The sequence below is a fragment of the Echiichthys vipera genome, assembly GCF_963691815.1.
Source record: "Echiichthys vipera genome assembly, chromosome: 18".
In the NCBI taxonomy this organism is placed as follows: Eukaryota; Metazoa; Chordata; class Actinopteri; order Perciformes; family Trachinidae; genus Echiichthys; species Echiichthys vipera.
In genome coordinates, this window is record NC_139843.1 from 3,082,641 (window position 1) to 3,098,022 (window position 15,382).

Consider the following 15,382-nt stretch of genomic DNA (forward strand, 5'->3'; position numbering starts at 1 on the left):
TTCTATTCTATTTCTATTCTATTCTATTTCTATTATATTCTATTCTGTTCTATTTCTATTATATTATATTATATTTATATTCTATTATATTCTATTCTGTTCTATTTCTATTCTATTCTATTCTATTCTGTTCTATTTCTATTCTATTCTATTCTAATGCTCTGTTATAGTTGACATTTATCGTTTCTTCAAAATAAAAGTCCTCCGGTTTTATTGTGGAGGACAAATGCTCGTGCTCTAAATACTGAGGCAAGGTTGAGCGTAAATGGTTGAACGCCCCGAGCAGTTGGGGGTTCGGTGCCTTGCTCAACAGCACCTCGGCAGAGCCCAGGAGATGAACTGGCACCTCTCCAGCCACCAGTCCACGCTCCATTCATGGTCCACACAGGGACTCGAACCGGCGACCCTACGGTTTCCAGCAGAGTCACCTATGGACTGACTACTGCTGAATCCGTCCTGAGTTAATCCAATTGAATATGAACGCCCTCCTGCGGGTCGCACCCTGCCCTCCTGCGGGTCGCACCCTGCCCTCCAGCGGGTCGCACCCCGCCCTCCAGCGGGTCGCACCCCCCCACAGGACCCCAGCGTCTCCACGAGCTGAACCACTTTAATAATTCAGAATCATTTCACATCTCAGTGAAAACACTTCTCATGCAAAACGTCCAGAACCCACCACACGTGTCTGTACCGTGAGTTCAGAGTCTGGATCATGTGACCTGATCATGCAGTCACATGAACCCTCTTTGTGCGTGTGTTGCTTTGTCCTAAATGTCTCCGAGGCGTTCCCGCCCGCCCGAGCGTCCTGGACGGGTCTCCTCCCATGAGGCCTGCAGCTGCTGGAGGACACGCTGAATGAAGGAGGCATTGATCGGACGAGAACAAGCAGAGGTGGCAGACGAGAGCTTCTTTCCCTCATTTTTTATAGTTAAAACACAAAATGTCAGTAAGGTCCAAGTGTTATATTGTACAACGACGGTTATTTATTGTTTTAAGCAGCTTCACTCGCTCTAAACTTCATTTAAAGGCACCAAGAAACATGACAAATGATCAAGAGTGTGACCTCTTTTGCCCCTGGACATAAAGGGCAGGAACAAATATAGAAAAATATCTTTACAGATAAAAAATCAGCTTCAAAATCACATTTTATTGATGACATTCACAGAAAGCCCTGACTATCCTACTTTCAGGTGAATGGACTCTGCCTTGGGTTGCATCAAGGTGTTAACGATTATTAGAAATCCCTACGGTTTCACCTTCATCACCGTCACAAATACAAACACTCCTCTTGTCTTGTACGGAGATGCTGTGTGAAGGTGATGCAGCCTGTTGTGGTGCACAGCACGCCACCAGAGGTCAGCCTCTGCAGGTGGCACAGGCAGCCGCCCTGAGAACGACAGCGACTCCACTCGAATAACATCAGAAAAAAAAGAAATACAAAAAGAAAGTCACAGCTCGCCACCTTTGACCTGCAGTCACAGCTTTGGCAACGGATTCATTATTATTGTATCACGAAATATGATGGGAAGCCTCTAATCCGGGGTCAGGTCGTGGGGGCAGCAGCTCCAGCAGGGGACCCCAAACTTCCCTTTCCCGGGCCACATTAACCAGCTCTAACTGGGGGATCCTGAGGTGTTCCCAGGCCAGTGTGGAGATCTAATCTCTCCACCTGGTCCTGGGTCTTCCCCGAGGCCTCCTCCCAGCTGGACGTGCCTGGAACACCTCCCTAGGGAGGCGCCCAGGGTTCATCCTTACCAGATGATCCTGAACCACCTCAACTGGCTCCTTTCAACGCAACGTGAAAAATACAATAACAATAGAGCGTTACCTTTAAACCGAAGGAGGACTTCGCCATGGCAACTAACATCACTACCAAGAAGACCCGTTTCTGTCGTAATTCTGTCCAAAAGCAAAATGAACAAATGTCACATAGATGATGAGGTAAGTACACTCAGGTACGGAATAAGTGACCTGAACTGTCGGTCTATCATCCTCCATCACTGGAAGAAAGGTTCCTATATCTCTATCTTTTCATTATTTTCTGGAGGATAAAGATTTAAACCCAGCGGGACTCGTCTCAGTCGGCTAACTGCATATTAGAAACACAGCATTGAAGGTCTTAAATGCTACAATGACTCCTATCGTCAGTGGTTCAGCTTTTAGCCTTTAAATGCGTCGTATACTCGGGTGAAATGTCCCGACGGTTTGAAAGTATGAAAAGATAGATAGATCAGATCGTCCTTGATCCACACGTCTTCAGTAAAATCAAAGGATGAATTAGTGCAAAGAACAGAATGAAGTCAATTTGAAAAATGTCCGCCTCATTCACGAAGTTCCAGCTTGCCGTCCCTGACTCTCCACCTCCATCGCTGACATCTGTCCGGAGCGGGAACGCAGCGCAGCCACAGACACGACTCCTTGATCTCCTGTTCAAAGGACACCACCTTCCTGTCCAGAGTCTCCAACGTGAAGGCCTTCCCTGAGATCTGTGAGTGATACAGATGAGATCATTCATGGGGATTAAGCCTCACCGCGGACATGAAGAGGGTCATAATCATGTTTACTTAGTCTTTCATCAGATAGTTCCTTAGAAAAACCTTTCAAACACTTTCTTACCTGATCACTTATTCCTATGGCAACGTGTCCGACTTTGACCCGCCGACGTTCGCGGATCCTCAGACACTCGCCCTGGACGTTCTCAATCCAGATGTCAACACCTGGAGCGTCACAGCAGAGAACAACAATTAAAAAAAACAGAAGTCAACCTGCGTTTGACATCTTGATGCAGCCCTGCCGTCTTACCTTCGAAGCAGTACGAGGACGGCTGATTGGCTGAGGCCGACCACTCCAGATGTCCGTCCGTCCGACTGTTGCAGGACGAAAAGACTCCAGAGCTCAGATCATCCGACGAATGATCAGATTCCTTAAACAAAAGAAGGTTTTGTGTTTCAGAGATTTGATTTTTTACCCCCACAAACGAAAGTACACAAACACCAGCAGATACAGACACACACACCTTCTCTGAGGCGTCCATCTGCGACGTGTCGGAGCAGCTGAAACAGGACGGAGGGTCGTCGCGAGGTTCAGGGGACGGGGTCTGGATTGTGGTGCCGAAAGCTACGTCTAGTGAGAGACAACGTATCGACAGTTTCTGTTACTAACAGTTGAAATATCTGAGTGGGTTTGTGGCATTGACCAATAAAAATGTACTATTTCAAGGCATTTCTGGTCAACATGACACCTCCTGATGGACTGGTTCTCATGGTCTCAGCAGATCCATCTGAACTCTGGTTTAAAGATCTTTCAGGAAGGGGTGAAAATCCTGGTTTCTGATTGGATAAACCATCTGTCTGTCACCAACATACGGGTCAAACCAACCAATCAGATGAGTGAAGCGTGTGAGGTGCTAACAGCGTGGAGGCAAAGCTCAGAAAGGAAACAACATGTGGGTAAAGGAGATTTTCCCTTTGTGTTTAACGTGAATTTACGGATCAAAGGCCCAATTTCAGGAGCCCGGTCCATATTCAACAGAAGGATCCAGAGAACAAAGAGTTAGTGAGCGGCTCGCTCCATAGCTGCTCATCTCATCCGTGGAAGCCTCCATGTTGTTTACACTCAACAGTCTCTTCTGTTTCACTTCAACCCACCAAAGAAACCAATGCTGATTGGAGAGACCGAGATTAACCTCGCGAGACCATCCTGATCTCGTGAAGCTAATTTCTGGTCCCTCTGGGTTGACTCTTAAACTACATTTTCCGACAAGAGAAATCACATGAGTTTGTGAGAATCAGTGTCCTAATAAAGCGTATTGCATCAGATTAAAAAAGGGATTCTGTTTGTATCCATTCAACTTAGGGCGCACTCACACTGTCCTTCCGCACCACGCCCGGGCTTTAGGGTCCTTGTCCCCCCCTCCAGCCCGTTTGTACTCACACTACCTGGGCCTCGGCGAATGCTTCTTGCTGCCTATACGTCATCACGCCGTAACACGTCACACGCATTGATGACGTCATGGCGATGCGTGGCTTTGTTTCCAGATCTTTCCGTAGACCTCGGAGTTTTTGTGCGTCTTGTCGACTGTTTTTGAATCTTTTCATCGACCAAATCTGCAGTAAACACTCCACCTCCGCATCACACCAACGTGAACCTTTCACCGCCATTGTTTGAAATGTCCGCGCATGGTCCCTCCTTCTTTTTTCTACGTCCCAACAGGCGCACAGGAAATTACCTCAGAACCGCCGTAGGCCTCATGCTCGTGCATGTACACGTGCTCGTACATGTGCAAACATGCTTTACAAAAGCCCACCTCTTTCAGACGGGCCGTGGAAGGCCAGCCGGCCGCAGTTATGCGCAGAGCGGTTGCACTCACACTGGTCAAACGCACTAGGCTTTAACCAAAAAACCTGTTTTGGCTCAGTGCGGAAGGACAGTGTGAGTGCGCCCTAACTCACAAGAAAGTATCACCCCTGCTGAGCTGTCCTCATCACTCACCGTCTCGGAGGTATTCCAGCTCTGGCTCTGATCCCCATGAATTGTCGTTTATCTGCTGGCCTTTTTGCAGCAAAGGGAAAATTCCTCGGAGAGCACGGAGATACTCTGTAGACACGGAGGAGTCCCACTCTTCCTCCTTCTCCTCCTCCTCATCTTCGTCCTCTCCTTCCTCTTCCCAATCCCCCTCATAGTCCCTGTCACTTTTCAGCCACTTCTCCTCAATGCGTTCCTCCTCTGCCATGTAAATATCCACCTCTGAATCCGAACAGCTGTCCCAGTATTTTACGTCTGCGGCGTAATCATCCTGCAGCGATTTCGGACGGGACTCCCATTCCCTGGTTAAGGAGTCCGTCTCCACTTCAGAGTCTCGGTCTGAGTCACCGTCTTTCCAGTCACTGCTGTCCTCGTCCACCGCTGCAGTCCTCCAGGAGCTCACCCAGTACATCTTGGTCAGTGGTTTAGTTGGGTGGATCCCAGGCGACAAAGAGCGGGGAGCGTCTTCACTCTGGCTCTTGCCAAGATGCAGCTTCTCATAGGCCCTTTTGACGGACCAAGGACTCAGACCTCCAACTGTGGAGCAAATGTAGAGTTGTCAGTGATGTAGATTAAGTCACAACAACAGAAAGGTTGAGGTTTTTTTCATCGACACACTGTTTTCTTTATCATAGAAAATAGAGAATTCTATAGACAATCATAGTCTGAACAGCCAAAACTGGGTTTGGAGTACCTCAAGGCTCAATCCTGGGTCCTATTTTATTTTCACTATACTTCGGTTGTGTACAGATGGTAATCCAAGATCCAAGTCTTGCAAGATAGTTATGATTAGACATTGAAGTCAAATGGTTAAGGTTAGTATAGGTCAGGGGTGGGCAATTCCGGTCCTGGAGAGCCACAGTCCTGCATGTTTTAGGTTTCTCCCTACCCGACCACACCTGAGTCTAACAATGATCAAACTGTGACGAGCTTCAGCTGCTTGATAACGAGAAAATCATCAGAATCAGGTGTGTGAGAGCAGAGAGAAACCTAAAACATGCAAGACAGTGGCTCTACAGGACCGGAATTGCCCACCTCTGGTATAGGTGGTCGGTAAAGGAGTCCCGCAAGAGTTTTTGTGAGTTTTTATAAATCCACGGTTACCATCTAGACACTGCTGATATTATTTACTGCCATCGCGTCTCCTTGCATTTTTATGCTGATGACACACAGTTATACCTTTCGATTAAAGCCTGCGGACCTTGGTAAGCTGCACTCTCGCTGACGTCAACCAATTTACTTCAAATGAATACAGATGAAACTGACATTTCTTGTTATTAATCTAATATTATTATTTGGTGTCTGACAAGGTTTCGTAGGTAAAGACGAATGTGTGGGAAACGTGTTCTATAAATAAAGTTTATTATCATGGCATGTGTAAGACATCGACCTGCTCTGAGGGCCTTGGTGGTTTTCCTCCGGAGCTCTTTTGCCGATGCTCGTCTGTCCGGGTCTTTCTGGAGTCCGGCCCTGAACACTTTGGCCGTGAAGTTGTTGCAGTTGGACGGCACCTCCCACAGAGGCGGAGGCTCGTTGACAATCTGACAAACACATGACGGGACATTTGAGAAGAAATAACAGGGTGGAAACGTCACACTTTCCAATAAAGAAGAGTCTCACCTGCAGACACAGTGGATGGGAGTAGTAGCGTATCCATGGGTGGCATCCGTTGAGCATGTGCAGCAGCATACAACAGCTGCTCCACACATCCGCCTTGGCACGGAGTTGATCTCCTCGTGCCACTTCGGGGGCCATGTGGGTCTCTGTGCCGGGGAAGGCAGCTCCTGCATTTTGATGGAGCGTAGTTAGATAACCCGGAGTTTATTAAAAAAGACAAAAGCATGCTAGCACTCACATTAGTTGAAATTATCTAGGCCATGGCTCAAATGCGTAATGCTTATACGTCATCACCCCTCAGGGATTTAGACTGTAGACTGTTTTTTAATATTTTCATCTGACAAAATCTGCAGTAAACACTCCCCTGCATCAAACCGCAAAGCGTTTGGCACATCTTTTTAAATGTCTTTCGCGGCGAACAGGCGCATTTAAATAGACATCAAGACCGCCGCTTAAGCTCGTGCTGGTACACGTGTTCACGCTCCTGCCCGCATATGTGCATCCGTGCTTTACAAAAGCCCACCTCTCTAAACCGGGCTACAGCCGGCAAGCGCGCCATACAGTTGGGCACGGTGCGAAAAGACAGCATGAGTGCGCCCGCAGCGTTAGCCATGTCTAGCTGCTAGCAACACTCTGAGATTTCTTTGTTAATATGTCATCAAAATATGTAAATATGTATATTCATGCCTCAGCATTCATGGGATGCTTCAACGCCAGAATTACACTTTAATGACCTTGTCTGCTACTAACGTTAGTTACTAGCTACATGCTAGCATCAGGATAGCTATAATCTTGGTTGTCGATTAATTCCACCCCAATTTCCCCAAGATCTTGTTCCTGCTGGAAAATATTCAATTGTGTCGTTTTGGGTTTAGAAGCAACAGTGAATAAGGTGGCACTGTACTCCGCTGTATGCACGTTGTTGAAGCCTATAAGTGTTGATGCCCGTGCACATTCAGCGGGTATTACCTAGCATCTACTTCTTTTCTAACTTTCTCCTCATAGACAGAAACAAACACGTAGCTTTCACCCACGAGACCAAAGTCAAGGTTGACTTTTTAGTATGGACCCAACTACATCAAGGATTTACATCTGTAACAAACTCACTGATTTTAACCCAAGTGGTAATCTTTTCCTATAAACTCAACTAAGTGGTTTTGCCACCTAAAGGTTGCCAAGTGGTTCCATTTTTACAACGTTAACCATGTTTTTAAAACTGCGACCATTGCACAATTACAATTTCAAATAGATCAGCCATATAGGCGTGTCGTGTTGGACCGGTTGTTTAGGTATGAGGTCGTGTCGCTTGTTGTCATTGACTTGCTTAAAACAACGTAATACAAAAGTCACCATCAGGGGAAGATCCAGGAAACAAATATAAGACTTTTCAAGGATTAACAGCTGCTGATTTCTCTTAGTAAAACAAGGTTAATCAATGGTGAATTTATAAAACATGTACGTAACTCTTCTTCTACTTCTTTTGAGATAAAACTTGGTTTGTCCAGAGGGAAATTGCTGATCCATTTAAAGTTAATTTGTGGAACCAAATCCTCATTTATTGCTGACTTTTTAGACTCTACTCACCCCTGAATGCATTGGTGCTCCATCCATTGTCGTCTAATGTCTCTGACAGACCAAAGTCACAGAGGAATGTGTCTCTGCAGTCCGCGGACAGCAGCACATTGTCAACTGGAATAAAGTCAACACATAGGATTCAGTGGGACAGCTTGTTTTCATTTGGTGCTCATTATGAACCCGTTGAATGAGAAGTGAGAGTGACGGGTGCACGGGGAGGGGGGGGGCGAACCTGTCAGGAGGTAGCGTAAAGTAACAACCTCAAAAATAAGGCACCACCTTTGTGAAGATGTGATATGATGAGACGGGTTCGTTTGATGTGTGCTGGCTGAGCGAACACAGAGGCCTAATTTGAGCGCGCCCCTTCCTCTTCAATCCTCTCAGCGGGGATTACTGAGGGTTAAGGGGTGAGGTGTCAGGTAAGGATTAGGTACCGACACTGGGGATGTGATCTGATGGTAGAACCAGCAGCTAGAGGTTTTACTGGGCTATCTCCTTCACTATAAGGACTGTCGACAACATCAAATCTACCGCTTTAAAACGACCTTTACCAAAAAACACACAGAGTACAAAGATAAAGCAGCATAAAACTAAAATACTTAAGTACAAATAGCTCAAAATGGCACTTGAAATAAGTGTATTTAATCACGTTCCACCTTGACTCGAATCGTACATGTGAGTTAAAACTAAACATGGAGCGTCAGCGTTCAGCTCCACGTGTCCGGAACCAACTTCCAGGAAACTGCAGGTTTCTCCAACTCTCAGTTCTTTAAAATCAAAACTGAAGACGCTTCTGCTTTTCAGTAAACTGCACTTTAACTTCTGCCGCTCTAATGATCTTTTATACAAGCGGCCGAGATGTGTTTCCTCAGGAGGGGGTCTGGAGTCTCCCTTAGAGAGAGGGGGAGAAGTTCAGCATCCGTGAGGAACTCGGAGTAGAGCCGCTGCTCCTTTGTGTTGAAAGGAGCCAGTTGAGGTGGTTCAGGATCATCTGGTAAGGATGAACCCTGGGCGCCTCCCTAGGGAGGTGTTCCAGGCACGTCCAGCTGGGAGGAGGCCTCGGGGAAGACCCAGGACCAGGTGGAGAGATTAGATCTCCACACTGGCCTGGGAACGCCTCAGGATCCCCCAGTTAGAGCTGGTTAATGTGGCCCTGGAAAGGGAAGTTTGGGGTCACCTGCTAAAGCTGCTGCCCCCGAGACCCGACCCCAGATAAGCGGATGAAGATGAGATGAGAAGATGTTTTAAATGACCTTTTATGTGTTTTAAATCTTTGTGTTTTCCCCCAATGCTTATCACCTTGTTGTTGAATTGTGCTACACACATAAACTCTTTAATCTGGTGCTCAACACAAGGACCCAGACCTATCATGTGGTCTGAGAGAAGCACGTACTGTACCTTTGACGTCCAGGTGAAGGACCTTTCTGTGGTGCAGGTGCTCTAGCGCCCCCAGTGACTGGTGGAGGTAGTGCAGGGCTAAATCCTCAGGTAGGGAGTGCGTCTCTTTTAGAAGCTGGGCCAAACACGCTGAAGAGGTTCGGACAAATCGTGATTGTTAACGCTGCACTACATCTGGAAGTGGGCAATCATCCTGCGTTAAAGTGTAAAGTGTGTGTTTTGACACTGAAGCGAGTTTACCTGGCTTTAAGGCCATGAAGAGCACCACGTTGAGGCCGTCCCTCACAGCCCCAAACAGCTCCACCACACGAGGAGAGTTGAGAGCGCTCCACGTGCTCACCTCCTCGCTGCTGAAGTGATTCAGTGGAATCTGAGATCAGGGCACAACAACGCGCTGAGTAACAATCACGTCTAACTCAATCATCGTGTCAGTGAGGGGGAGCGGGACACTTTTTGGGTGGTGCCTATCTGGATTTTGTTTTACATGACTCACTCTTTCTTGGCTTACCCTCTTGGCAGCACATTCAAATCCAGTCCTCTTGTCCCTGACGCAGAAAACATCCCCGTAGGAGCCGTTCTGGACGTGGTGAAGGACGCTGTACTCCTCTCCCTCCCTGTACTGACAGCAGCTGGGCTGGAGTTGCTGCAGGACACAAGAGGACACAATAACAGCGAAGGGCTGAGACGTTTAAGGGTAAATCAACACTGTCAGAAAGACACAACCCCAATGTGTGAAGTCATGGCAGGTGTTTCCTGTCTGCAGTCAAAGCAAAACCAAGAATGTGCAGGAGTTAAGAACAATGCAGAGGTGAATGAAGTTAAAGTGAAATTCCTGCGTAAAATCATCAAAATACACTCATCAAATAAGCCATGGAGACAATTCTTTAGTGTAACAACTATTAACAGAGAAATCCTGGAGAGTCGCTAACAGCCGGACGTGGCTAGCAGTGATTAGCTCGAGGCAGCGCGGTGAAGGCATTCAAAGGTCTTTTTTAACCACTAATGCTGCTGAAAATAACAGCAAACCTACACACACAACAAAGCACCAATGGGCTCCTTCCTTTGGGATTGACTTTGGTAATCCACTGTAATGGACTTTACTATGAGAGGAGCTGGTACAGGGGCCAGTAGGTAAGTCTTTAAAACACTCTTTTAATAAACTCTGGCTTCACTAACTACATCATTGGTGCTTTGTTTTGTGTGTGGCTCAGTTGGTAGAGCGAGTCGGCCAATGTCCGAAGGGTCGTCGGTTCCATCCCCGCCCTGCCCTACTTGTGTCATGATCATTGTGTCCTTGGGCGAGACACTTCACCCACTTTGCCTCGTGTGGATTTGTCTGACTGCTGTATGTTTGAGGAAGTGGTCCGAGGGGCCGTAGGCGCCGATTGGCTGCCACGCTTCCGTCAGTCGGCCCCAGGGCAGCTGTGACTGCTACGTAGTTTACCACCATCACCATGTACGTCTGTGTGAATGAACCTGGACTCTGTAAAGCGCCTTGAGCTCTGAGAAAGGTGCTTTATAAATCTAAGCCATAATTATAATAATCCAGCTGTTCAGTCTGACGTAACACCCTTTCAAAATAAGATTTCCAAGTCCAAACACTCCGTTGAAACAAAACAACAACAACGTCCAAACACATGAACAGTTACGATCACCTCTTTGTTCAGTTAGACGTCTTTTATATCGATTAGAAAGAGATAAAGAGACAATTATGTTCTTTAAAAGTCAGATCTGTTCAAACAACGGAGAACACGACACTGAGGTGTTGGAGAAACACGAGGCTCAGACCCGGATATCATATTTTGAAAGGGCGTAATGTCACGTCGTAGCAGTCAGATAGTTTCTTGATGCTGTTGGTTGCATTATGGGAAATGTAGGACGCAGCATTTTCAGAGTTTGCATCACATTAAAGACTAAAAGTGGCGACAGTTTGACTTTTTCTTGACCTGTTTCTTATTTAAATTGTTTTGTTCTGCGTCCCCATCGCACGTTTGAAGAGTTACCCTTCAAAATAAAAGTCTTCTTGAACGTCTTTACTCATCAGGAGCAGTGTTTGGTGTACATAGCTTATAATGTGATTAAGGCACGGCGCCGAATAAAGAGGATTTAAATGTCTTACGTGATGAAATATGAGTCCTTCATTGACAGGTTTGCCGCCCTTCAAGTCGTTCGCAGTCTGTTTGATCAAATCTCTAAAGAAGGGGGAAACAAAGAGCTTTGGCAGTCGCGTCACTCGGCCCCTGAGGCCGTCCAAGACCGTGTCCACATCGCTCACGTCATCAAAACTGAATGTGTTCACGGTACTGAGGGTGTAGGTGGAGTTTGAAACTCCCGGCAGGCTTTGAACACAGCCTGTAGAGTCAGACTCCCACTCAGCGTGAGAGGAAGAGGTGAAACCGGACACCTGCATCAGGTCAAAGGTCAAATTTGACGCTCTGGGTTCAACCCAGGAGCTCTCCGCTGCTTGTGTGGCGTCCTCTGCAGCGCAGGATGAGTCTGAGTCGCTCTCGTGGGTGCAAACGGAGTCCTGCTCCAGGCCGCAATCAGAGTCCGAGCCCCCTCTGTCGCTGGCGCTGGAGGAGGTGTCGTCTGTATCTGCTGACTCCAACCCTCTGACACAGGCGTCTGCGCGGCCTCCGCACACACAGGAGTCTCCATGGCTGCAGTCAGTGAACTGAGGAGGAGGAGGGATGATCTCAGCTGACGATGACGTCAGCTCTGTGCCGGCCGACTTCAGCCAGTCGATCTCCTGCACCCACAGGCCCCGGATGATTGGAGGCTGTCCCCCGTCCTCCGGGCTCTGTCTTCTGGTTTTCCTGCGTTGTTTCCTCTGGAGGTGGTGGAGCGGGAGTTTGGCGCTCACGTCCAAGTCCTCGTCCTCTGTGTCGCTCAGGAGGGCAGCGTCTTTGCTGACGGACCTGTGAATCAGAGGATGGAGGACAAGATGGAGGCTCTGGAAGAACAGAGTCGCCTGCAGTTACATCTCACCGCCAGAGAGGCCGCTAGAAACAACGTATTTCAAATCTTATGCTAGCATGAACTTAGCTTAGCATAAAGACTGGAAACAGAGAGCTATCCTGGCTCTTTCCAAAGCTAACATCATGTTATCCTCTACTCGCTCCTCTCCCACTTTGTGCCAAACAAAGTTACATCAAAGAGGCCGCTAGAAACAACGTACCTCAAATCTTATGCCGTACTCTAAAGCCTCTATGTGTGGATTAAAATGTCATTATTGCTTATCTTTTTTTTTAATTGAACTGATGTGAATGTGGATTGCGTACGGTGCGGTACCTGTGCTTTCTGAGCAGCTGGGATCTGGAGTACGGAGTCTGTGTGTTGGTCGGGCTGAACTCCTGAAAGTCTTCTCCTGCGACAGAGAAATGTTCAGTTGTAATGTCACAGAAACACAAATGCACTCAAACAAATGCTGAAACCAGGGGTTAAGAGAGGGTTAAGAGAGGGTTCACACTTTAGAGCAAAAGTGTTTTGGAAAATATGCCTGTTCGCTGTCTCGCTTGTCTCTTAAATATAAGGCTAGCATCAACTTAGCTTAGCGTAGAGACTGGAAACAGAGAGCTATCCTGGCTCTGTCCAAAGCTAACAACATGCTAGCCTCTAATGCTCATTAACTAACATGTTATATCTCACTTTGTGCCAAACAAGTAGATATAACATGTTGATTATTGAGATTAAGAGATCTGCAGAGGCTGATATTCTTGCCTTTGGAGGGAGCCAGGTTAGCTGTTTCCCCCTTTTTTCTAGTCTCTATGCTAAACTAAGCTAACCATCCGCTGTCTGTAGCCTTTTATTTAACAAACGTCCAGCTGGGAGGAGGCCTCGGGGAAGACCCAGGACCAGGTGGAGAGATTAGATCTCCACACTGGCCTGGGAACGCCTCAGGATCCCCCAGTTAGAGCTGGTTAATGTGGCCCGGGAAAGGGAAGTTTGGGGTCCCCTGCTAAAGCTGCTGCCCCCGAGACCCGACCCCGGATAAGAGGCTGAAGATGAGATGAGATGATTTATGAGTGGTATCAATCTTCTCCTGTAACTTCCCACACAGAAGCAAATTAGCATGTTTTGAAGTGTTGAAACTTCTTTGACATCAGTGTTTTAAATGTTTGGAGCCTAAATTGTAAATCCACATACTCTCGGCCTGCGCGACGATGGACACGCAGGAGTTCTCCTCGGGCACCTCTGGGCCCTCGGCGACCACGTGTTTGGCAGTGCCGTGCTGCATCACCCGACTCAGATGAGGGGCGATGGCTTGGACCAGCGAGTCCTTCTCCTCCTCACATCCTCGGCCGTCGTCCTCTTTGCCAAGAAATGAGAGTTCGGATCCTCCGGTCACGATGACGAACGGTGTGTTGGAGTTGAACATCCGGGGTATGGCCATTTCTCTGTCGCTGTGCGTCTGTGAGAGCTGCAGAGGATGAACAAAACACACAGTGATTGAAATGTCACTTGCTAATATTAGAGGCTTTTCCGCACTCATGGAAAAGCAGAAACAGCACATTTGTAATTGGCACTCGTTTGGACGTGGTGGCATTTAGCCGCGGCCGGGTGTGAATGAACAAACACCAGCAGTGGTCCTGGCAAGGTGGCTATAAATAGCATGCAGAGATTTGGCACGCGGGACAGCGGCCGCATGCCTTCCACTGCGCCGGGCCAGCTGTCGGAGTCTCTCTTCCTCAAACACTCGCCATGTTGACAGCGAATACTGGAGGGGATCAAAACACACACACACACACACACACACTTCTCACACACAAGGAGACAGTCCTGAAGCCCTCGTGGACGGAGCCTGAAGGTGGTGCAGATATCTGAAGTGCTTGTGTTTGATAAAGAGACGACGTGAAACTGTGAACACACGCAAACACACGCAAACACACGCAAACACACGCAAACACACGCAAACACACGACACGCGGTTGCTTTGAACTAAAACTGTTAATGTGAAGTTTACAGAGCGGACAGTTAAAGATTACCTGAGTAGTGCTGCTGTTTTTACAGTACGATACGATACGTTACGATACGATACGATCCGATAAGATACTGTACGGTACGGTACGATACGATACGATACGAATCGATACGATACGATACGATACGATGGGGTGCTGTACGATACGATACGATACGATACTGTTGGATACGATGCGATGCGATAGGATACTGTACGGTACGATACGATATGATACGACAAGGTACGATACGATACGATACGATACGATACAATGCGATACTATGCGATACGATACGATATGATACGATATGATGCGATGTGATACGATGCGGTGCGGTGCAATACGATACAATATGTTACATAACGGAACAATACCGGTTACAATACGATACGATATGATATGATACTGTATGATACAATATTGTACGATACGATGCGATGCGATACAATATGTTACATAACCGTACAATACAGGTTACATTACGATAACAATACAATGTGATATCACGCGATGCAATTCCATACAAACAATACTTTACAATACGATACGATTTGATACGATACGATACCATACAACACGTTACAATACAGGTTAGAATACAATACAATATCACACGATAGATATAAAACACAGATAACGTTACGATACAACGCAATACGATATAATACAGATAACGTTACGATACAATGCAATACGATACGATATGACGCAAAATGATACGATATAAAAAACAGATAAGGATAACGATGCGATGCAATACGATACGATATAGCTAATGTTATGACACGATGCAATACGATACAGGTAACATTATGTGATACAGGGAGAGAAACACAGCACTAGAAAGAAATCCAAACATTTACATCAAACTAAAGAGGAAATAAAAAATTGAACGACAGAAGAGCGTTTGGAGACAATACTTTAAACTTCCTGTCCCTCGAGTGACAATGTCAGACTCGATCTTTCAGGACAGACTGTTCCCACGGTGCACCGGCGACTACACTTCCTGTCACACTTCCCTCTGTGAGCTGAGAGAGAGAACACCTCCATAAGAGACGAGTCGGACACTCGGAGCGCTCTAAAGTTTCCAGCCAGGTGAAACTGTGCACCGGCACAGAGGGTTACCTCAGTGCGTGGTGATCACAGGCTCCTGTTCCTGCGTCAGGCTCAGGTTCAGGTTCCACTGGGTCCTGTAGAGACACAGAAGAGGAAGAAGAGGAAGAAGAAGGAGAAGAAAGACAAGAAGAGGAAGAAGAGGAAGAAGAAGAAAGAGAAGAAGAAGAAGAGGGTCCTGACTCTTGGTCGTC

General features: G+C 47.0%; 1 protein-coding gene across 1 annotated transcript; it reads right to left on the reverse strand.

The window, feature by feature from the left end:
• Positions 1 to 971: 971 nt before the first annotated feature.
• On the reverse strand, positions 972 to 15,381 carry map3k14b (mitogen-activated protein kinase kinase kinase 14b). The gene is made up of 15 exons (XM_083932386.1): positions 15,201 to 15,381; positions 13,258 to 13,531; positions 12,403 to 12,478; positions 11,231 to 12,029; positions 9,620 to 9,754; positions 9,352 to 9,481; positions 9,112 to 9,240; positions 7,723 to 7,827; positions 6,142 to 6,305; positions 5,912 to 6,062; positions 4,489 to 5,058; positions 3,014 to 3,120; positions 2,800 to 2,920; positions 2,614 to 2,714; positions 972 to 2,483 (listed from the first exon to the last, which is right to left on the reverse strand). The coding sequence occupies exons 2-15, from the start codon at positions 13,502 to 13,504 to the stop codon at positions 2,319 to 2,321; spliced, it is 3,000 nt and encodes a 999-aa protein (XP_083788512.1). The 5' UTR covers positions 13,505 to 13,531; positions 15,201 to 15,381; the 3' UTR covers positions 972 to 2,318.
• Position 15,382: the final 1 nt, after the last annotated feature.